Source organism: Physcomitrium patens, chromosome 7 (genome assembly GCF_059467195.1).
Source record: "Physcomitrium patens ecotype Gransden chromosome 7, ASM5946719v1, whole genome shotgun sequence".
Classification (NCBI taxonomy): domain Eukaryota; kingdom Viridiplantae; phylum Streptophyta; class Bryopsida; order Funariales; family Funariaceae; genus Physcomitrium; species Physcomitrium patens.
Window position 1 is genome coordinate 3960234 of NC_143416.1, and position 23041 is coordinate 3983274.

At 30.2% G+C, this 23041-nt stretch overlaps 1 protein-coding gene and 1 long non-coding RNA gene across 10 annotated transcripts; both read right to left on the bottom strand.

The window, feature by feature from the left end:
* Positions 1-511: 511 nt before the first annotated feature.
* LOC112285161 (deSI-like protein At4g17486) lies at positions 512-4745 on the bottom strand. 9 transcript variants are annotated; one of them, XR_016504109.1, is made up of 6 exons: positions 3880-4147; positions 2618-3390; positions 1591-1739; positions 1001-1117; positions 859-881; positions 512-636 (listed from the first exon to the last, which is right to left on the bottom strand). XR_016504109.1 is itself a non-coding variant. In XM_090251751.1 (5 exons), the coding sequence occupies exons 3-5, from the start codon at positions 3242-3244 to the stop codon at positions 1075-1077; spliced, it is 819 nt and encodes a 272-aa protein (XP_090107877.1). In that variant the 5' UTR covers positions 3245-3390; positions 3880-4153; positions 4486-4744; the 3' UTR covers positions 752-1074. The 9 variants fall into 9 exon arrangements, 2 of the variants coding, with proteins under 2 accessions (XP_090107877.1, XP_024381529.3); XR_016504108.1 differs by having other exon boundaries at positions 519-636; positions 834-881; XR_016504110.1 differs by lacking the exon at positions 512-636 and adding an exon at positions 4486-4745 and having other exon boundaries at positions 752-881; positions 2618-3352; positions 3880-4153.
* Positions 4746-6796: 2051 nt separating this feature from the next.
* Positions 6797-8221, bottom strand: LOC141045647 (uncharacterized). The gene is made up of 3 exons (XR_016504114.1): positions 7643-8221; positions 7150-7412; positions 6797-7000 (listed from the first exon to the last, which is right to left on the bottom strand). It is a non-coding gene; the product is annotated as an uncharacterized LOC141045647 (long non-coding RNA).
* Between the last annotated feature and the right edge of the window lie 14820 nt (positions 8222-23041).

Here is a 23041-nt window from a genome sequence, read left to right on the forward strand (position 1 = left end):
TTCTGATTTCATTCAGAAAACATTCTTGAACTTGAACATTTGGACAGATTAAGATTTATCAAAAAGAATTAAGGTTCTCTAATCTTTCTTACAACACTGTTGAGCTGAAGCAACCAAACACAGAAAGATATGTCGAAGAAGTAGAGATTTCCAATTTATTTGATATCATGGTCTTAAGAGTGACAAAATTGCCAAGTAAGACATTTTTTTCTCAGTCAAGTCTTTTTTTACTATATTATTTAAGTTTGCCGATGGTGCTGATGTGATTTTTAAATCTTGACTTTTTTGACAAATTTGAGTTCTTTTTGTTGCTTAAGCTTCACAATATCATAAATAAAATAAAATAAAATAACTAACAAAATAATACCTTGTCAACCATGTCTTTTTCATTCACATCCACATTCAACTCGGTTAACAAACATGAACAACAAATTTCAACAAATGAGTGACCACTGGAGTTAATGCCAATTAACACTTCCTGATTTTAAGTGACTGTCTATTAACAATTAGAAAAAGTTAACCATTGTTTAAAATGAAAGGGGGCTCCACTGTACTTAAACTTGTAACAATGCACAAGGTCTTGTCTATGGAAGCATCTTGACTGAAGATTTTGCAACCACCCAAGTGGTAAAAACTCTGCAGCAACACCTCACAACGTTACAATCCTTTACAACAATCCTTCATGACGCAAGCTGTAACTGGTTCAGGAAGAAATATTGGAGCGCCAATAATAATTACGTACACATTGACGCTCACTGAACTTTGAACGAACTCTTTAATACATAGAAGAGATCGATAATAATACAGCTAGCGGTATGTTGTCAGAAACACACCAGAACATCAATGTGGTGGGAATACCTCGGCGTTGAAAACGGATTATTCTGCGCAGGTGCAAAAGGGACTCAGAATCTGCCTACTTCTAAACCTGGATGGAAAATAAAAAGTCCCAACACTTGGCGTAGCAGTTCCAATTCTACAGGGGATAATGCACAGATAATACCTACTGAAACTCCTCGTTGTAAATGCAATAAAGCGCACATGAGAGCCATCCACTGCTACTGACGATGCTGCAAATCACTTCTCCACTTCGCCACTGCGGCTGCCTACAGTGATACGTCTGAAAAAAAGTTGGGGATTCCATGAGAGGCCAGTGCGAAAGTCCATCAAACTGCCAAATCAATGCATGCACGCCACTTCCATGGTTCTACTACGTCCAAACGCGGTTCTTATGTCATCATAATTATAACCAGGGAGATGGATACACAAGCATTGCGGATTCCAATGGATTGATTGAATCTCAACTGGTCGTGTTAGAACAAGTGGATCCTACTCAGTGTGCCGTCATCCTCTAAAGCTCTACCCATGACATTGAATCCCCAAATGGAACTTGTAAGCGCTACATCCAACTAGGACTTAAGCTAGAATTCTACAAGCACAAACTGCTACCTTGAATATCCATTTCCTTCATTCCCAAATGGGAACAGTGCCTACGATTCTGAGACAACCAGCCTTAAGCGTCTCAGATTTTGTTTTTTGCTAACAAGCTGGAGCGGAACGATTGTGAATTTGAGGCGTGCAGTGCGAACTCACGGGTTCACAGATGCTCTATCCTGTGCCTTCACTCCATCAGCTCTTCGCATAACCTGCGAAGGCGAAGCACTTAGTTCTGGGGGTTGCGACACAGTCTGTGTATTCTCCCGACTGGCAGCCTGCAAGGCATCATCACCATGCCCTATTCTCTGCACCGTACACTATCAATTTGTTACCAATAGAAACTGATGAAACTATCTCATATCTATGTGAAATAGTTCAGTGAGCAGTCATCAACTAGTAACTGAAACCAAACTCCGCGCAGTAGCTCTCTCCCATATTTGACGAAGTAAAGTAACACCAACAAACAAACCTTCTAGAACTACGCACAACATAGATAATAGACTACTCACAAACAGGGCCTTGAAGCTAGAGAATAACGGAAAGAGTTCAAAACAAGAAATACTGAGAAGATATCAAAACACACAAGCCACTGCTCTCTTGAGCTTTCACCAGAAACCAATGGGTTTATTCAATAAGCGGCAGTGCACAATTCGTGCATGAAACAAAACCTGCATCTGGTAATGAAGGAAGCCAACTAATGCAGCAATATGCTGAAATCTTGTAAGGTAGTTGGTGGCTAATGTGGCAACACATAATGTGAAGCAACAATTGCTTAACGTAAATACAAATGGGGGACAAGAGAAGTAGCCTAATCAGATACAAACGAATAACTCACTTACAATAGAAACACTTCTGTTCCTTGCACTGCTTCCCACTATTCAATCAAATACAGACTAACCTAGGAACGCTTTCAAACCGCAGTATTCTATGGGAACCAAAACAGTGCTACAGCCAGCCCCAAATGCCACCCACCAAAAATCTAGTGTGTAAATGAATGCTCCAAACCCTAACCAGTAGCAAGCTATTAGGTACACGCACGTCCATTCCTCTATGAGAGTGGTACAGGTAGGCTGAAGGTCAGTACCTCCTAAGATATTTTTAAGAGACCACAGGTGGAGAGAGAGGTCACGAGAAGATGAAAAAGAGGTCATAAACCGTCGTCTTTCATAGGTTTGAAAACCACCTCTTTGAAGCTGTCCCTCATTAACGTTTGAGTATTGCCACTGGGCGCAGTAATTAACGCACGCTCCTGATCACTCTCACTTTCCACCATCTCCTTTCCTTCCGCAAACTCAGAAACGCTCTCTGCATTTGGATTCTGGCATCCTGGAGCTTCAGTAGCTGTGACTTGCAGCCCTTCGGGTAGCAAACAATTACACATATAGCCTACTCTGGCGAGGCGATTAACCCATCCAGGAATGGGTTTTCCAGTTAGTCTTCTACACACATCATCAGAAAAATGGTTACAGTTCTTCACTATAAGATGATACGAATCCCCATAGTACTCGTCCGCACATTGCTCCATGAAACTCCGGAACTCGGCTGCATTGAGGCTAGTGGTCCCAAGGTGCACCGACCTTCGAAACGTGAAACCCGGACATTGTTTAGGGTCAACTTCAAATACACCACTAGTAGGATAGTCGTGAGCACCAAACGCATATTCCGCACCATGCGCTTCAATGCCTGAATGAAAAATCCCTAGGCCCACCCAGTATACATAATTGTTCATGGGAGTCAAATCGTACACATTGAGGAATATGTCTATTTGGCAGTTTGGATCAGAACCCTTTGGACACTCCGCGGCCGTCATTCTTAAAGCCAGTGGACCCTTTAACTTCACCGGCACCGGCCACTCTTCTCAATCCTTTCAATTCTGCATCCAAGTTCACTGATGCCCTTAATGATTCTCAACTACCCCCTGCATGTCGAACCAAAAGCACGGTCTGAGCAGTATTCCTGGAGGTAAACAAGAAGAAAATGCTCGTCAGAAAGGAAGTTCAACCAGATATGGTCACGAGCGGAAAGAATCGTTCCAAGCGGTATTTGCTAAATCAGTGAATTAGCAAATTCAGCAGGATCCGAAAACAAGGATCAAAGGACTCAAATCAACTACAAATCTGGTATGAACAAAGTGTAAAAAATTATGACTCCAATATATTTATTCGGAATGACTCATATGGGGACACAGTGAGATTTCTCTAAAAACTAAATCATGGTAGGTCAAAACTTTCGATAGCATCTCGTCAGAACAAAGATAGGCCTAACGTTCGGTGCACAATCCACAGTCAAGCATAAACACGAAAATGACCCTGCTCCAAAACGCAAGAGCGGGATCCTAACATGCATTGAGCACCCGGAAAAATGAGGAACACATTGATTGATCAAACATTTAGAGCTAATAAAATAGACAATATCTGCGGGTGAATGCCTACAAGAGCAACTCACATTTCCATCTACTCCAGAGAATCCATCTGTCACCGTGGCCGTCAGTGCAGACCGGCATCATCATAGACTCGCTCTTTTCCACACTTCAAGAAAACTTCTTCCAGCAAAAAAGCCACTACATTCCGTCTCCTCTATTCCACGATCATCACTAAAGGCTTTCAAATCAGTTACCTTGAGATCAGGAACTGACCCGCATCAAACCTGAATTTTTTTAGATTCTCGTGTAAGCAACCAACCCAGATTCTTAACAACTCAGATTAATTCATAACAGCACCTGCACGACCAAGGGCAGCTTTCAGTTCAGTGATAAAAAAGCCTTCTGGTGATCATAAACCTCGGAATACCAATATCAGGAGCACGTCCACATTCATCATTGCACAAATTTCAAACCGGAAAAAGTCAAACATATTCAAAAGACTTCCTCTTCAAATAAATATGCAAAAACCACCAAAAAAAAATTGCTCACAAGCACCACCCTCCCACCCATTGCAGGTAACAATTCCGGCGAACCCGGCTAACCTCGGACACTCCGGCAGCCCACCCGATGCACCCAGAAACACGTACGACCGAAAGCTGGATCCAAAGCGCATTAAAAAAAAAACTCACCAATGGAACCCACAATTCTTAATCCTCGCAGCTCCCTGGGCTTGCCACCCCAACACCCCCAATCGAGCGCCGAAGAAGAATCCCCACCCCAAGTCCTCTTCAGATATCGACCCAGAAGCGCCAGAACTAACTGAAAAGCTCAAAACCAATTGCCCGACCTTGCAGCTCAGATCTGCAGCGACCTCGCCAAGTCCCTTGCAAGCACCCAAATCGAATGCGAGCGCTGATCGCGTGATCCGATTCCGAAGTTGAATAAGAAGATGAAGGGCGCTGGAAAAGGGGAGCGGGGGGGGCGGGCGGATGGGGGAGCAAGATGCGGAAGAGTAGGCTGGGCCGACGAATGAACGTGGCCGTGACGATAGACTATTCTCATCTATACATTCGTTGTTTAGTATATTCATTCGTTTAAATGGATGAAGTCACGCTGCTGGATTCTGTTCGGAATCTGGCACGGGTGGGTACCAGATGTCATAGGTCTCTTTCCCTGTAGTGGCGGATGCCGGCCCGTGCCCGCGCTCACCACCCGTGATCTCTTCCTTTTTGTGCTTTTCGGAATCACAATTTAGATATTGTGTTTTTTTTCCAAGAAAAAGAGATTATTTAATTGAACAAGGCTTATAAGTTCCATGCTTCTGATGTTTATTTTAAAATAAACCTGAATTTTTTAATTATTTTTTTTGAATTTGGATTTTTATAATTATTTTTAAATTAAAACAATCAATTGATATTATTTACATGTCACAAATTTGCGGCTCAAAAATCAATCTAGCTATGTATATATTTACACACACATTAGCATTGGAGCCCGTTGCTTTGCTTTATAAGTATTATGTTAAAAATTAATGAGGCCATAAATGTTTCCAGAGAAGGTGAAAAATAATTATTAAAGGTTTTTTTTAAAAAAATAAAAATAAAAATAACATTATAACAAGTTAATTATATATGTTTCTTGAAAATTTAACAACATAAAATATAGTTAAAGTCCATGGGATGTGGTTCTTGGTATCGACACTAAATATCAAATCTCTTTCTACTTTCTCATTTATTAAGTAACTTAAAAGAAACAAGAATTGGTTAATAATTTTAGATGAACTTAATAGATGAATGGACTCATGAAGGAATGTTATGCCCATTTTGATGAAAACACATATAGACAAATAAACACCATTATATATATATATATATATATATATATGATAATAATTTAAACACTTATTTAATTCAAAATAATATATTATTATACAATGTCTAATTGATGTCTCCTTAATAAATACAATTTTCATGTACTTGTCAACATAAATATATTTATAAATCTATATATAAAATTTATTTAATATAATTTTCATGTACTTGTCAACATAAATATATTTTTAAATCTATATATAAAATTTAGTTAATAAGCAGTTGGTGATAAAGGTTATGAAATATAATAGCACATGCAATATTATGTTATTTGGTTCAATTGAAAATGATTTAGTGCTAATTTGTATAAATTATTTAATTCTATCTAATTTTATAATTAGTAATTTATTTATATATAGAATTTTTAATTTATATATATATTAACATAAAAAAAGTTATATATAAATGTACATACATACATACTACACTAAAAAAACTTAAAGATAACATATTTTTTTGATATTTAATGTCTAAATTACTATTCAAGTATATATTTTTTTCTCACAATTGCTCATATAAGACATGGCATATAAATGAGGCTAATAATATTATATTTTAAATAATTATATTTTTTATAAAAAAATCTTCAAAAGTATTATAATAGTATTTAAATTGTTCAAAATAACATTAGAGCATTGTATTTGATATCACAAGCGCAAACAAACATATTATACAATTAATTAAAAGTAATTTTAAAAACAAGTTTATGCAAGTAATGCACAAAAATAATTAATAATACAACTAATATATATATATATATAAATCATAATATTGAATATTACCAAATCCAATAAAATAATAATAAAAGATCTTTTTTAAATGTGTTTTTTATTACAATACATTTGAAATTCCAAGTTAAAAATATTTGATCAATACACTTCCAAATAGTTAATAAGTTAACACATAGCAAAAATAAAGACCTCACACTTTAATGCAATGTTTTCTTTGCATAAATATATTTATCATGCACCTAACTAATTTACTAACCAACTAACACAATAACATGCATTGATATTTATCAAAGACAATACAAGAATAGAAAAAGAAAAGAAAAATAGAAACATTAAATCTATTATTGCATCTGAATTGTGATATTTGAAGCGAATTATTTTTAATGAAACAAAAACGATTATAGAAAATTCATTAATCACCTTGTATTTATTTATTTATTACATAAAATCCAAAATTGTGCATTACTTTTTGTCAATGATAAGGGAGGAAGGTGTTGGAGTGTACTCTGAAACCCTAACTCTAATTTTCTTATTTCTCACTTATCGTTGCCCAATCCACCACCTCGCGTCAACCTCACTGGCGTCGTTGCCGACATTCACATCTGTGTTTCGGTGTTTATGTGCATTAGTTTAATTTATATTAGAGTTGATTTGGTTTCCATTCGTAATGAGCTGTTGATAGATATCTCAATCATTCGGCATTAGGCTCCCACAGGCGAAGTGACGAGTCCAAAGAAGGGGAGGCATTCACCTTGTTTTTATTTATTGATGGTAGTCATGTTGGTGATGCAGCAGAGCTCCTCGCAAACTCCCCTGACTGGACTAGTGTGTAGTGTTCCTGTTTGTACCAATTCGTTAACGTCAATGAAATAAAATAAATAAAAATAAAATGCATTAAAAAAATCAACGAATAAAACAAAATATCCTTCTACCAGGACTGATGAGTTTTGAAGAACGGAAGAGTGAATTTTTCATATCAAAAATATTTCCTCCGAGTATAGCAGCTGTTCGCATCTGCAGTTTGGCATCATTCTAATGAGCCAATTTTGCGACGCTCTTGGTATAGTAAATGCTAACACCTCTAGTTAGGTTACAAAAATCTCATATTCATCATAGCAAAGGATATGCTCATTCGAATTGCATTATGACCTCCGTTCTAAGAATTCTCTTATGAGAGAAGATTATTAAACAACTGTTTCGCTGATCATTGGTGGATTGTTCAAATATGAAGGATGATTCGGTACATGCAGTTCACAGCCCGATCGTCGAAGGATGATTCGGTACATGCAGTTCACCGCTCGATCATCGAAGGATGATTCGGTACATTGTGTGCAACTTCAATGGGTGCCGAATGAGGCTATAACATTACTTGTGTACTGCACTAAATTCATAGAGTCTAGGCCAACATACGTTGTAGTACCATTCATGCACCCGAAATGGAAATCTATATATTAAGAGCGATCTATATATTAAGAGACAAGTGGTGGCTCTCCTTCACCACATGCACCCCTCTTGGTTTTCATCAAAAAACTTAAGATTGGCTGGAGTTTAAAAGGAAGCAAAAGCTTGGCCAAAACTCAAGTGGAGTTCAAAAGGAGTTCACAGGGGGTTCACAGGGCTCATTTTATTTTATTTTTACAATTCTTTGACTGAATGCACTCAAGCAGAATTCACAAGGAGTTCACAAGACTCATTTAGATTAAACTGTGTTCATAAAGACACATTACAAACCCGTTATGACATCAAGAAAATATCATAACAGTATTATAACATTATAATCTAAAATCTAATATATAATTGAATCAAATATATAATATATACTGTTACATTAATATCTTCATATTATATATTGAAATATTAATATTACAATGTAATAAAATTAATAATATTTGTATATCATTATATAGATAATACAATTATCATATATTATGATATATTAATATATTGTATATAGTATTATAATAATATTTATATAACATATTTATGTAATAATTATATATATATATATTATATGATATAATATTATGTATAGTATTATATAATATGTATTAAAATATATACATTAATATATATTAAGTATATAATATAAACCTATAATATTAGATTTATAATATATTATAATACATATATTTATAACTAATAAATAATATACATAATATATATTGCATGCATATTAAAATCGCTCTAGAAGACAAGTGGTTGTGCTCATTCACCGCATGGATTGATCTTTGTTTTCATCAAAAAAGCTCATGTTTTGTAGACTTTACTATATGTTTTACAGTTCGTCACTACATTTTGCAGTTGATCAAGGGGTTCCTTAGGATTCAAGTAGTGGTCCTTGGTAGTTGCATCAATAGGTCTTTGTTTTCATTAAAAAAGTTTGCCTTCTCTAAAGTTCATAGGACGTTCCATAGGGCATTTTACAAATGATTAAGGCATTGTATAGGATGTTTTACAAGTGATCAAGGCATTTTACAAAGAATCATAAATGGTGAGAAAGGACTTGAAGCTTTGAGAGATGCTTTAACTAGCAAACAACAACAGCTTTTCATTCACATGGCCATTGAGTCTCTTCAAATATTGCCCAAACAAAAAGTGTTTAGTAAAGAATGGATTTGTCAAGCACCCAATTATTTCAGTCTCAAAACTCACATTACAAGTAGCTTTGTGTAATGAAAATCTAAAAAAAATAGTGAAGACAAATAGTGGTTCTCATTTGCTACATAGATCTATCATTGCTAAACTTTAATTGAATGTGTAATGTTGGAGTTTAATAAAATAGAGACAAGTTTAGCAATGTGTTGTTTGTTACATGCATGCAATATAATTGAAGATGAAGTTTGGTCTTTTATATAAAAAAAGAAGGCCTAATTGCATTTTTTTTGTACTTTTTTGAAGTTGCACTTTGCAATCACAATAGGCATTTGCTGAAAGTTTTTATTTTTTATATCTGAAGTATCTATATATTGTATTAGAGCTTTTGTCAAAGAATTTGTAAGTGAAAGTATAAAGCAAGGATAAATTTATGATCTAATATAAGAAAAAAATTAATAGAACTTCAAAGATTTCAAAAACCATGCTTTCTATTCTTTTTAAATCATATTATCGAGCTTTGCATCATAAAGTGAGTGTATTTCTAAATATTTTAAAAGATTCAAAAATTTATATGTATTTGAATTGCATTGCATTTCAAAATCTTCATTGTGCTTTGTATTATAGAGTAGTACACAAAAAATTATACAAAAAAATATTCGTATAATTTTTAAAATATATAATTTTTTTATTATACTTTATATTATAAAATAAGTATATTTTTAGAAATTTAAAAGTGAGTGTATTAAGGTGAAATAGTTTGAACGTTGTATGCTTTCTCATTTTAGTAGTTAATTATTCAGATTTAGAAACAATGTATGAGCAATCAAATGAAAACTGATTGCTGAGAGTCACTATAACATTATATATTACTACGGCATTGTGGAGAGTTTGGAAATTATTTGATTCTTAACTTAAAATCTTTTATTTAAGGTATTTAAAGTAGCTTCAAGTTGTGTATCTTTTTATGTTAATTGACTTACAAAAAAATACAAGATTGGAGGCACTTCAAGGCATTATGTGTAGAAGTAATAACAATGAGTTTTATCACTAGAAACTTATAATTTGTTGACAATTGGAAAAGAAAGGATTTGATAGTTGAAGATCAGAGATTGATTTTTTATTTTTTATTTTGTATTTTTTTTTTCACTTCAACTTTTATGTCATTCCTATAGAATTGATTGTAAGCTAAAGGAATTCATTGTCTTATTGTTATAAGCAGTGAGTTATTATTCAAAAGTTGGACAATTAGCTTTGTTAGGAGTGAGCAAATGCAAGAGATATTATGCAATTCAATCAATTCTGAAGGCACTTTTTATTACCTTTGGTAATAATATAATAAAATATAATAGAATAAAGAATTATCTAAAATTATACCAAGAATTGTAGTAAAGCAAGTATTATTTTTTGGTTTGAATTCAATCAAGTTTACTCGAGTAGACTATGTTCATGTAATCTAGATATTACTTTTACAAAAACAATTTAGTTTTCAAACTCCCACATGTTTCCAAACAACTATGAATTATTTGTCAAGAACCATGAAATCTTAATTGCTTATTACAGAGATGGATTCTATAGATAAAAAGACTCTCAAGATATATATATATATATATATATATTCCATCTTTATAGTTTTACAGTTTATATTTTTATAGTATTATAATTTTATCAAATATCTATATGATTTTATAGTTTTGTATTTTTATATTTATAATTTTATAACTTCATATTTATAGATTAAATTTATGCAATGAAGTAATTTATTAAAGACATTATAATAAATTACTTCATATCTTTTAAATTTAACTTTAATACATCTTTGAATGCCTTAATACACTTTTATGATTTTTTAATATATATATATATATATATATATTTTCACAAGTATTTCCTTGAATATTTTTTATTTTTTATTTTTTTTTGGTGCATATCGTCCATGATGATGGCACAAGTTTAGCTATCCTACTTTATAATTGAAAGCTCTATTGTTATTTTTATTTTTTTTTAATTTAAAAAACATTCATTGACTTATAAATATATTTTTCAAAAAATACTTCATTTGAGTCATACTTTTTGTGACAAAAACATGGATTCATTTAGTCTACTATATAGTATGTTTGATTATTATTTCAGTAATTAATATTACATTATATTTTTTCTTCATGATCTTGATTTTTAGATATGTGTACAGTTCCATTGATCTTCTATTGCATTCAACATTACTTCTCTATTGTTGGTTTGTTCTTTTTGATTCCTTTCATAGATGATGTTTCTACTAAAGAATCAAACTCTATTCTTTCATAATCTTAACAAGTCTATTTAATAGAATTTGTTTATGCATGAGCTGCATGTTGTAGCAATACAGTGAAGTTTTAGGTATTTATGTGATTTGTAATAAAAATTCACCTCCAAAGAGATAAAAGAAAAACAAAGCATTATCAAGCAAGTGATTATTTAATATATTGATGCAATTAATTATATCATCCTTGTAGAATTGATCGCAAGCAACATTAAGTGGAGCATGTTAGAGCGCTGTAAAGAAATTCTATTGTAACTCGGTCAAGTGAGTGTGATTTGTGGCACAAATTCATTTTTTTCTTTCTACCTAAAGTTTTTATTTTTTTTCATATATTATGTACTACAAGTACCAAAGGAGCAACTCCCAACTATCTTCATTTGGCAACCGGTAATGTAGATGCCCATTTCAAGTAATCTGGAGCTCTTTTTTGTAAATGAAATTTACAATTAAGTGTGTGCCATTGCAAACGTGGAATGATTCAGAGAATAATATTGGAGGCTCCTATATATATATATATATATATATTTCACTAGCAAGCAGAAGAAATAAGATTGTAGGTGAATAAAAAGCTAATAATTGCACCTTTGAATCTAACTTCTGCAATATTGTTGTGTGCCACATTTACTTCAGCAAGTTGTTATGCTTGTGCAAAAAAAATTCATAAATAAATTATTCTACAATTTATAGAAAATTTATAGCAATCATGATATTAAGTTTGTAATTATTTTTTTAGCACAATAAATAAAAAGGTATATATGAATTATTGACTGTGTGAATGTGTTTTTGAACCATGTTGAATTTAAGTTTTTTTGTTTTTTGTTTTTTTTTCATTGTATTTTCAATATAAGATTAACTTAATTATTATTATATACTATAATTTTTAAAGTTTTATTTAAAAATTTATAATAAGGAAAAATATATAATTTGAATAAATTTTATAAAATGAATTTGTGTTGATTTTTTTAATTTTTAATTTTAAGATAAATGATTTTAATTACAATAGATGGATGACTTAAAATTTAAAGAAAAAATCAAGTAAACCAAAGGATAAAAATAAATATAAAGAATGTTATAAATAAAATAAATATCAATAAAACATTTCATAAAGAATTATATATATATATATATATATAATTTATTCAATTTTTGCCTAAATACTATATTTTTTAAAAATAATTTAACTCAAAATTTAAATTATAATAAAATGGCTATTATAAATTTACTTATTTTAATATTAAAATAATTAGTATTAAGTTATTTAATTGATTTATTTATATTTTTTTATTTGTGAAGCTTGCATTTGCTGTACCATGACTTAATTTCTCATTCACCTAAATAATTTAAATACAATTTTTCTATTTTCTCTTGTTATCTCTACTTACAAAAACAATAATATCTAATTTAATATTATGTCAAAAGTTGGATATAAGTTTAATAATATTTTTTATATCATCAATAATAATATGTTATTTATTAAAAATATATAAACAAATAAATAAAATAGATTGAATTATTTTACATGTGTAATTAATTGTACACTAAGTCTATGACCTGATTTGTAAAAGGTAAATGTTCCTCTAAGATATTTTTTCGCTCTATCATTTTGTTTTATTTTTTTGTTTTTAGACTTTGTTATATTAATATAGAATTATTTTTAAAGAACTTGAATGCAAAATTTCCTACTAATGTGTAAGATAAAATACTTAAGAAGCTAAAATGTTGATATCAATAAACTAAATTTTTTGAAAATCTATATCAAAAATCCTTGACAATGGCACGGATTCAACTAATCAGATGTAAATTCAATAAAGTATGTCAATTGATATTGCACTTTGTGTCTAATTTAATTGTTTTACAAATTAACAAGATTTATATCATAACATATTCAAATAGGGATATCCTCATTGAGAATGAAGTCAAGACTATTGAATGGCAATGAAGGCTCTTGAAAAATTGTAAAACTTTATATTCCCTCGCTAGCATTCTAAATAAATTTATTTTGGTTTTTAAGGAACCATATTTTTTGGTGAGCATCCTTGTTTTTATGTAAATTCTTATGATTAAAAGCAATAAATGGTAGAATTTACATATATTAGGCAGCAATTCTGATTTTTTCTTTGCTTATTTTAAGAGCATCTAATAGATAGATGCCCTTGATGTCGATTGCAAGAATGGGATTCATGGAAAAAGAAATAAATATGATGCATTCTCTTGACCAACATTATCATGAATCCTTGTCATTAGCAAGTGCAATGTCTTATTTGAATTTTTCAAGCTCAAAGTCTTGAGGCTAATTTACATTACAAAATTCTTTATTGAATGGAAGCTTTTTCATGTCAGCTAGATTGAATAAACAACTAGATGTACAAAACTTCCTAGAGCAAGGCCTAATAAGACAAATATTTACTTAAACTTGACATAATTGCCAAACAAAAAATCTCTTGCCCATATTCTACAATGTCCATTTATAACATATAAGACTTGAAATTTGGATGTTAGAGATGTGGTTTTAAAATTGTCTAGATTTAGTCAAGTATCAATTAATTGGGATCAAGCATTGATGTGCCTTCTTAGTGGTAAACTTCTTCTTGACACCTCAAAAAACTGCAATAATTTCATTTTGCTCTAAGTAATTTTTTGCAATCCATAATTGATTTCAATGATGATTCATTTTTAGAAGAGTCAAATCCATTGAAAGATAGAAAAGGTCTCTTAAGTTTCTTTCTAATACTTAAACTAATGTCCATTCTTAGATATGGCTCTCTTCAAGACATACTCAAAGAAGATGGTCACAACTTCAAGCTTGAATTATTTTTGGCAATTTCTTGTATGTGAAATTGAATTTCAAAAGAAGGTCCTAATTTTTTGATATTAACAAATCAGACTAAAGAATTTAATTAGTGGTCTTTGATATGCAATGATATACTTGCGTCTAGCTATATCAATAGTTGTATTGGTTCAAAAAATAGTTTCTTCCAATAATTTGTATCAATGTGCCTAATCTTGATTTATTAAGTCTCTTTAGGTCCACAATATTAGTACTAAGAGGTATCCTTTTGGCTTAGCCTTTTCACTATTATTCTTTAAATTATAAAGCTATAAATGTGAGATATTACTATTACAGATTAAAAACTTTATGGTATCAAAGCAAGTTCAATATTAGATTCAGCAATTTAAGAATAAGAATTTTTTTAAAAAATATTTGGAAGGATTTATATTTGAATGTGTTTTTTTTTTTTATCTTTGATTATTTAGATGTTTAAGATTAAAAAAAAAAAAAAAAAAAAAAAAAAAAAGACTAAGAAAAAGAGAGTCCATTTTGGAATTCCTATATCACTAGAAGTTAAAAAGAAGTTTAGATATAGCAATGGCTGAATAGTTTGAGAACAAAAACATTTAAGTTAGTAGAGCTAATAAGTTGGAAGTAGCTGCTAACTTCTATACATATAAAATTAAGATAAAAGCACTACACAAAAAAGAAGGTTTATAGAAAATAGTTGAAAGCAAAATTATACCTAATTCATATTTATTTTTTATAGGAGGTATAAATTTGAGAAAAAACTTCAATTAATAAAGACTAATGCCTAATCATGCCATAGTTATATCTATAAAGGATAAACTTTTAAAAGTGGTAGCTGATATAGCCAATTTAATAGATCAATGGTCATGACTACCAAATAAATTTCAATCAAGTGATATATCATAATTTTTGATAATTTCAAGAAACCAAAATAAAAGAAAGAAAGTCTAGGATTATCTAAACACCTTCAAAGATATAAAAAGATCAAATATCTTGTATGACACAAGACATTTTAGATATAACTCTCATTCACTTAATACTCAATGGAGTATCTTATAACTATGACTCTAAAATCTTTATCATTTCTAATATACAAGAGCTTCTTTCTTTTGATGTACTAAGCACTAAGTTGATTGTTGTCTTGCATTAGATGGAGCTTATGAACTTTGATTTTAGAAAAGAAGACTTAGAGGTATTAATCATAAAATTTCATAAACACAAAGTTAGCAAGAACTTTAATTCAACTTTCAAAAAGAAAGATAATAAATTACAAAAAGATTCATGTTCTAAATCCATATGTTATTGCTATGATAAGAAAGACTATATTTCTAAAAAGTATCTAGACAACAAGTATTGTCCTAGGAAAAAACATAGAAAAGATGTGAATATAGTAGAAGTTATTGATAGTAAGTATAAAGATTCAATCTAGGTTTTTTGTCTCTTAAGAATAGTGGCATGATGTATCTATTCTTGAAAGTCTTGTATAGACTAAAATAAACTTAATGGTTTTAATATCACAAAATAGATAAGACATTAGTTATTTTAAAATATGTCAAAAGCACAATAAATTATAATATGTATATCTTAGAAAATGATGGAAAATTTGTTGTGTTTCTATTTTAAGTTAATGATCTTCTATTTACATTGATGATGATGTTGAAGTCCATTGGATTAGACTTAAATTTATGGTTCAATTTGAGATGTTGGATTTAAAAAAGATAGAATTTTAATTAGAAGTAGAAATTCTTTAAATAAAAGATGTCCTAAAGATACATCAACAAAAATATATTATTTAAATATTAGAAAGATTTAACATGAATAAATTTAAATTTTTAAATATCCCTATGAATTTAAAGTTGATATTTTCAACCAATATAAACTCACTTAAATGTGATCCTTAAAAGTATTGGGCTTTAATTAGAAGCCTTTGTTTGATTATAACAAGATAATATGACACCTAATTAACAATCAATTATTGTTTCAAATTTATTGATACTTCTTATTAGATACACTTAAATACAACAAAACATATCTTATGTTACTTAAAAGGTATATTAGATTATGGCATTTTGTTACCTAAGTACAACATTCTAAATCTCACTACTTTTGCAAATACAAATTATGTAAGGAATAACGATATTAGATGCTTGATAAGCAGTATTGTAAATAGTATTAGAGCTACTACCATTGGTGCTTTAAGTAAATTATAACCTACCATGTTTACAATCTACTTCCAAAGCTAATTACAAAAGTTACCTTTGATGTTGCAAGAAATTTTAAATACTTGCAAACAATCAACATACAAAGATTTTGGGCATATCAACCAATCAACATACAAAGATTTTTAGCAATAATTAGTCAAATATAAAGATAATTCATAATCCAGTTATGAACAAAAATATAAAGTACATTGATATTTATTATAACTTTATTTGAAAATTACAATCATAAGGATACATTGATGTACTTAACAGTACATCAGTTCTTGCCTTCTATTGAATTCAAAAGAAGCACCAGATCTATCACAAAGTTGCAACCTACATCTGTCGACTCTCCCCCAAAGGCAACTCTTCGTTAAGTTTAATGCTCAACTCCTCTTCTTCTCCGCCTGCAGCAAGGACTTGTTTAACCCGACTTCAGAGCGTCGCTCACCACTCTAGACATACGATCTGCTGAAAGCTCAAGAATGCACCACCTAACAACATTGCAATATTACGTGAGTTGCGGTAACAAGGGAGAGATTCCGATAGAGAGTGTTGGTGTCTAAAAACGGTCTCTCTTGATGATCCGTATCACTGTGCCCAATCCCGATCCGTTAGGTGTCAGGTTAATAGTATCGGTATTGGGAGGTGCCCCTTCAGCTCAATCTTCCAGGCGCTGCTCCTCATACTAAATAGCTAGATGTGTGAAATGTTAGTATTACCAATTAGGAACTTAAGGTTGCGCCATACTAGGTTGTTAGCAGTTGATAACATATTGATCCAATTGTAACAAACAAACAGTTTCTTTACTATGTTCTAAACCAGCAAAATGGATTTGAAAGATCTTTTCCCTGGACGGTTATTTTGCTAAAAATTAGTGTGATGAGCTTGTTTTCAATTTCTGAAGTGGAAATAATCTGCACATTAAAGACTCGTTGGGTCAACCTATGAAGAGTAACCTTCTCCGACAGGGCAGCTCTGCTGCGGATTTAATCGTAGCCCTACAGGATACAATAACCGAGAGTGATCAAAGCTTGCAAACGCGGCGGTTTTTTTAATTTCAAGTTGAAACCTCTTCCATCGAAAACATCAAGCAGAATGGTGGTTGTAATCGTACAATATCACCATGTTACTCAACTGTTGGTCTCTCTACGGTACTTACAGAATACTAATATCTAGATGATCTTGTTCGAAAAATGCTAGTCTGCCCACCAAAACTCGTTTCTTTCAGCCTCACCATGGAATTAGACGACTTAGCCGACTTGTCGGTGCCTTTTGAGATGAGCGAAACGTGGACCACCCATCCTCGCAGCATTGCAGAGCGTGTTCGGGGGTCGAAATTCAGCGAGCTAAAGAAGAAACTCCAGGACAGTGAACTCTCTCTGGACCAGCAAACCAACACAACTGAAATGACTTGATGAAGCTGTGGAGAATGTGAAACAGCTCGAGCAGCAAGTGCAAAATCTAATCAACGCTGTTGGTCAATGTAAGGAGTTGCAAAAGGTGATGTAATTTGACACGTTCAGCAGTCGAACATCTTCGAACTGAAAGATGGACTTCATGAGGCCATTTGTTGCACAATTCTCTTATGAGTACTTCTTGGTAAGTAAATTTTGTTGATTCTCAATCACTTTGTAGAGCTGCTCCTCGTCTTTTGATTTTTTGATTTTTTGATTTTTTTTAAAATTTTAATTTGTATACATATATATATATAATTAAAATTTTTTAATTTGTATACATATATATATATATATATATATATATATATACAGTAGTAAATTACCTTATGATTGAAAGATTCAACTTCTTCCGTTTGGCAAGAATTAAAAGTGCGGATTGAAATAGTGGAAGTTTGGTATGCCACGCTGGTCTCAGTATGTGAGATGACTGACACCCACATCTGATCTTTAGTAAAGAAAAATGACCTCTTTCTGTAAGAGTTGTATTGTATTCAACTAATTTAAAAGATTTATTTTATGGTATCAATCTTAATATTAGTTTTTTGTACAAGTAACATTAAATTAATTATTGACTACATATCAATAGGAAATTTATACGCAATTTGATACAAGGTCTTACATTTGATTTATAGCACTTGTAAAGTCTATTTCTTTATAAAGAATATTTTATTGTATCATTAATTGAGGTTTTATCAATTTTATTTTTTAGAGCAAGAAAAAATAATCTTAATCAACAACATTATTCTTAATTATTCTTTTTAAAAATGGTACATACATGCTAAATATTAAAGATTGAATAATTAACATTGATTGCATAATAATAAGGAAAAATAAATATTTGATATTTAATATTTTAAAAAAACTAACATTTTAAGTATATAAATACCTATATTATAGTATTTAATATTATTTTTTATTATATTTATTGATAATCTATATTACTTTTAAAAATATGTATATATATATATATATAGATAGATACCACCATATATATAATATACATAATAAAATCATGCATAAATACTAAAATAAATTAATACAAAACAAAGTTTATAGGAAAAATAAGAAAAATATAAAATAAGTTAATCTTGAAAATCTATAATATTTATCAAAGATAGACATTGAATTATGCTATGATTATTGTTATAACTTATATTTTACTTTTAATTTAATTATTACAAATATTAAATCATAGTAAAGTTTTAGTCAAAATATAATCTTATTTTTGGTTTTGACCATTTTTCAAATGAAAATATATATATATATATATATATATATATATATATATATATATGGTTTTACTATTTTATTAAATTATTATTTAAAAAATTTACATGATTATTTTATTAAGTCTATTGGCTATAACATTAATTTATTCAACAATAAGATTGTGAATTTGTTTATTAGCTTTATATATTATTATTTTATTTTATTATTTATAAAATCATTTTTAGTCCTATTTAATTCAATCTTTTTAAATTAAAATTTTCATTTATTCTATTAAATATGCAAAAAAAAATAAAAAAATAAAAATCTTAAGAAAAATAAAAATTTATACTGAAAAATATAAATATTATTTTAATCTTGTAATTTTTACATTTAACCATGTTTTAAAATTTATCTACAGAAAATCAAAAAAATATTACGAATTTTTTATTAGATATGAAATTTTTATAAACTATTTTTAGTTGTATTTTTTAATTTTGTCTCATTTATTAAACAACAACTCAACTGCATATTGATATGATGTAAGATATTAAATAGTCAAAATGTTTGTAATCAGTTGATTGCCATTTTTGCTAATAAGGCTATATATATATATATATATATATATATATAATAGTTGTTATTTGATATTAAAGCTGGTTTGGTTGTAAAAGTTTAAATTGAGTTACAACCATAAAAATAATAATTTTTATTAATTCGTCATAATATATATATATATATATTGACATATTGATATTGTATATTAAAGCCACTTATATTTATTTATAGATGTACATTTATCCAAAGAATATTACATCTCTTCATGTATTTATTCATATATGAATCTATTTAAATTTATTGGCTATTTTTTACTTCATCTAAGTATTTCAATAATTGAAAAAAAAATTAGATTAGGACTTAATATTTAAGATTGGCACAAAAAGCCACATTCTATAGAATTTTACTACATTATTTATTACCTACTTTGGAAAGAACTCATAATATTTTGTTATTTCAATTTTGGTGTTGTCATGTTAATTCAAAATCAAGCTTTAATAATAACTAATTTCTACATTCTCTATAAATATTTATAGCCACAATGCTCTATTACATTATTTTAAAATTAAAACAAGAAGTTCTAGTACTAGTGTATATAAATGTGTGTACAATAGTATCCTCTATAATTTATATCTTTCAACTAATATTCCTTGCTTAGTTACTAATATTTACTAAAATTGGTTGTTTATAGATTTTAAACTTATAAATTTATTTTTTATATAATTAATTTAAAAAAAAAAATAAAATAGGTGAAAATTTAAATAATTTTTTTTATAATTTAAGTATTAATTCTTTTTATAGGAAATAGATGAATGTAAATTCAACAAAGATAAAGATCATTTATTTGTTCATTTAAGATTTAGAATAGATAAATGTGAGTCCAATTAGAAAAAAGACTATTTTTTTGTATATTTAGAATTTAAGATTTATTATTTCTATGTTCTTTTAGACATCACCTTATTGTAATGGCTATATCCATGTAACAAGGTATATGTAAGATAATTGTATAGATAGTTAGAACTATAGAAGTTTCCAGAATTAAGGTTAGATTAGTGGACCAAGTAGGATCTACCATAGAATATTCTAGAAAGAATTTAGGGCTGTTGTTTAGATGGGGCCCACCATATAATCTTCTAGAAAAAAAAAAAAATGATAGTTTTCTAGATGGAGCTCACCATCTAGGAACATTCTAGAAAGTTCAAGGTGATAGGACAAGGTATAAAGAGAATAGCCAGGGCCTTTTGGGACATCTGATCAAGTATGGCTTTAAACTCTTTTTCTTAGTAAAATTTGGTTTTGCATCTTTCTATTCAATTCTAATTTTGTTTGCTCAGTTTTATCTTTCATATCCTATTCTATTCATTTCTACTGATATCATTGAAGGAGTTATATATGTAGCCAGCTATTTGAGAGATACAACAACCATTTGGTGGTGACATCGAGTTCAAAGCTATAGAGCTCAAAATAGATTTTGTGACTAGGAAGAGTTTGAGACCGAGTTTAGGAAACAATTTTGGCCCATCAATACAGAGAAGATAGCACACAATCAATTGGTAAATCTTAAAGAAGCTAGATCAATGCAAGCTTATATCTCTTGATTTAAGTCTCTATGTCTCCAAATTGACAATGTTTTAGAGGTGGAGATGATGGATCAATTCCTCCGAGGTTTGAAACGTGGGATTGAACAAGAAGTGGAACTAAAGGATCTACAAATATTTATAGAGGTAATTCGAATCATAGAGAGGGTTGATGCTATAGATTTCAAAAATCGTGGATCACAACTTATAGTATGAAGTCCTATGCCGCTATCTAATATTATGGCACAACAACCAATGCTAATAGATATTGATGCCTTACAAGGATTATTGATACCACAAAGATATGATGTTATGGTTGGTATGCCTGGCTAGAAATGAAAAATAAATAAGTTGATTAGATAATAAGGACAATCTCTTTTGAAGATGGAAGATGTAAAGTGATTCTTTGCACCTTCACATCAAGTGAAGAGGAAAGACAATCTGCAATCAAAGACTTACTTGTAGAGACGACCTTTATGAAGAAGCAAATATAATATGATCAACTGGTATATATAGTGGTTCCAAATCTTACATCAATGGTAAAAAAGATAGTTAAAGAGATAGAACAGGCAGAGCAATTTATACGAGAATATTATGATGTTTTTCTAATCAATCTTCCTAGTAGCATACCTCCAGATCAAGGTGCCCCTTTTCAAATAAAACTATTGCTTGGAGCCAAACCAATAAGTTGACCAATTTATTGCCTAATACCAAAAAAATTTGAAGAGCTGAGAAAGACATTGGATGAATTCTTGGAAAAAGGTCTCATTTGAGAAAGCACATCACTATAGGCAGTACTGTATTCTTTGCACCCAAGAAAGATGGTGGACTTTGCTTTTGTATCAACTATTGATGCCTCAATAAGCATATTGTTAAAAATGCATATCCACTTTTACGCGTGGATGATTTTTTTGACCAACTTTGAGGTACGACCATCTTTAATAAATTAGATCTTTGGAGCAGCTATTAGCAAACACCTATTGCAAGAGAAGATATAAAAAAGATGACATTTTATACGTACTATGGATATTTTGAATGGCTGGTTTTATCTTTTAGCATCACTAATGTTCTAACCTCTTTTATGAATCAAATGAACAGATTGTTTCAAGACCTTTTGGACAAGTATGTAGTCGTCTTCATTGTATGCTTGACATTGATGCTTCTCACTTTGCTATTGGAGTAATCTTTTAACAAGACTATGGTAGGGACCTTCAACTATGGCATATGAATTATATAAGCTTAGAAGGCAGAGTGTAATTATTTTGCACATGATCAATATCAATTAATAATTGTACATGCTACAAGGATGTGGTCATACTATCTATTGGGATTGTTAGTGGTTGTTCAGATTAACCAATGATCCTTGATAACATGATTTGCATTTGAAAAATATGAAATTTTGACATCATTGTTGGAAAAAATAGTTACAGCTTTTTAATATCCAACTTGAGTACAAGCAAAGGCAACAACATATTGTATCACTTAGCTTATTGGAGAGATTAGTCTTGAAAGATAAATCGAAAGACAAGATAGAAGTTGCTACCATTAGTAATAGCATTTCAGATCTAATCAAAGAGACAAAATAGAAGGAAGCTATGCATCAAGATGCTTATTTTAAGATAGTTACCAATCGGTTGAAGGTGGGTGATATATAATATCAAGATTATACTCTTAGTGATGGCTTGTTCTATTTCAAAAAATAAATTTATGTATTTGATAATGCTAAATTTTGGACAAGTATACTTCAAGAGGAATATGATATCCCAATGTCGGGATATCTGGAACGAAAGAAGATTCTAGAATGAATCTCAAGGACATGATTTTGGACAAGTTTGGATTATGATGTTTAAGCCTTTGTATGCTTTTGGAAGTCATATCAATGTAATAAAGCACCCAACGCAATGTCTCCTAGACTATTGGAGCCAATTTCACTATCTATGGCAGGTTGGG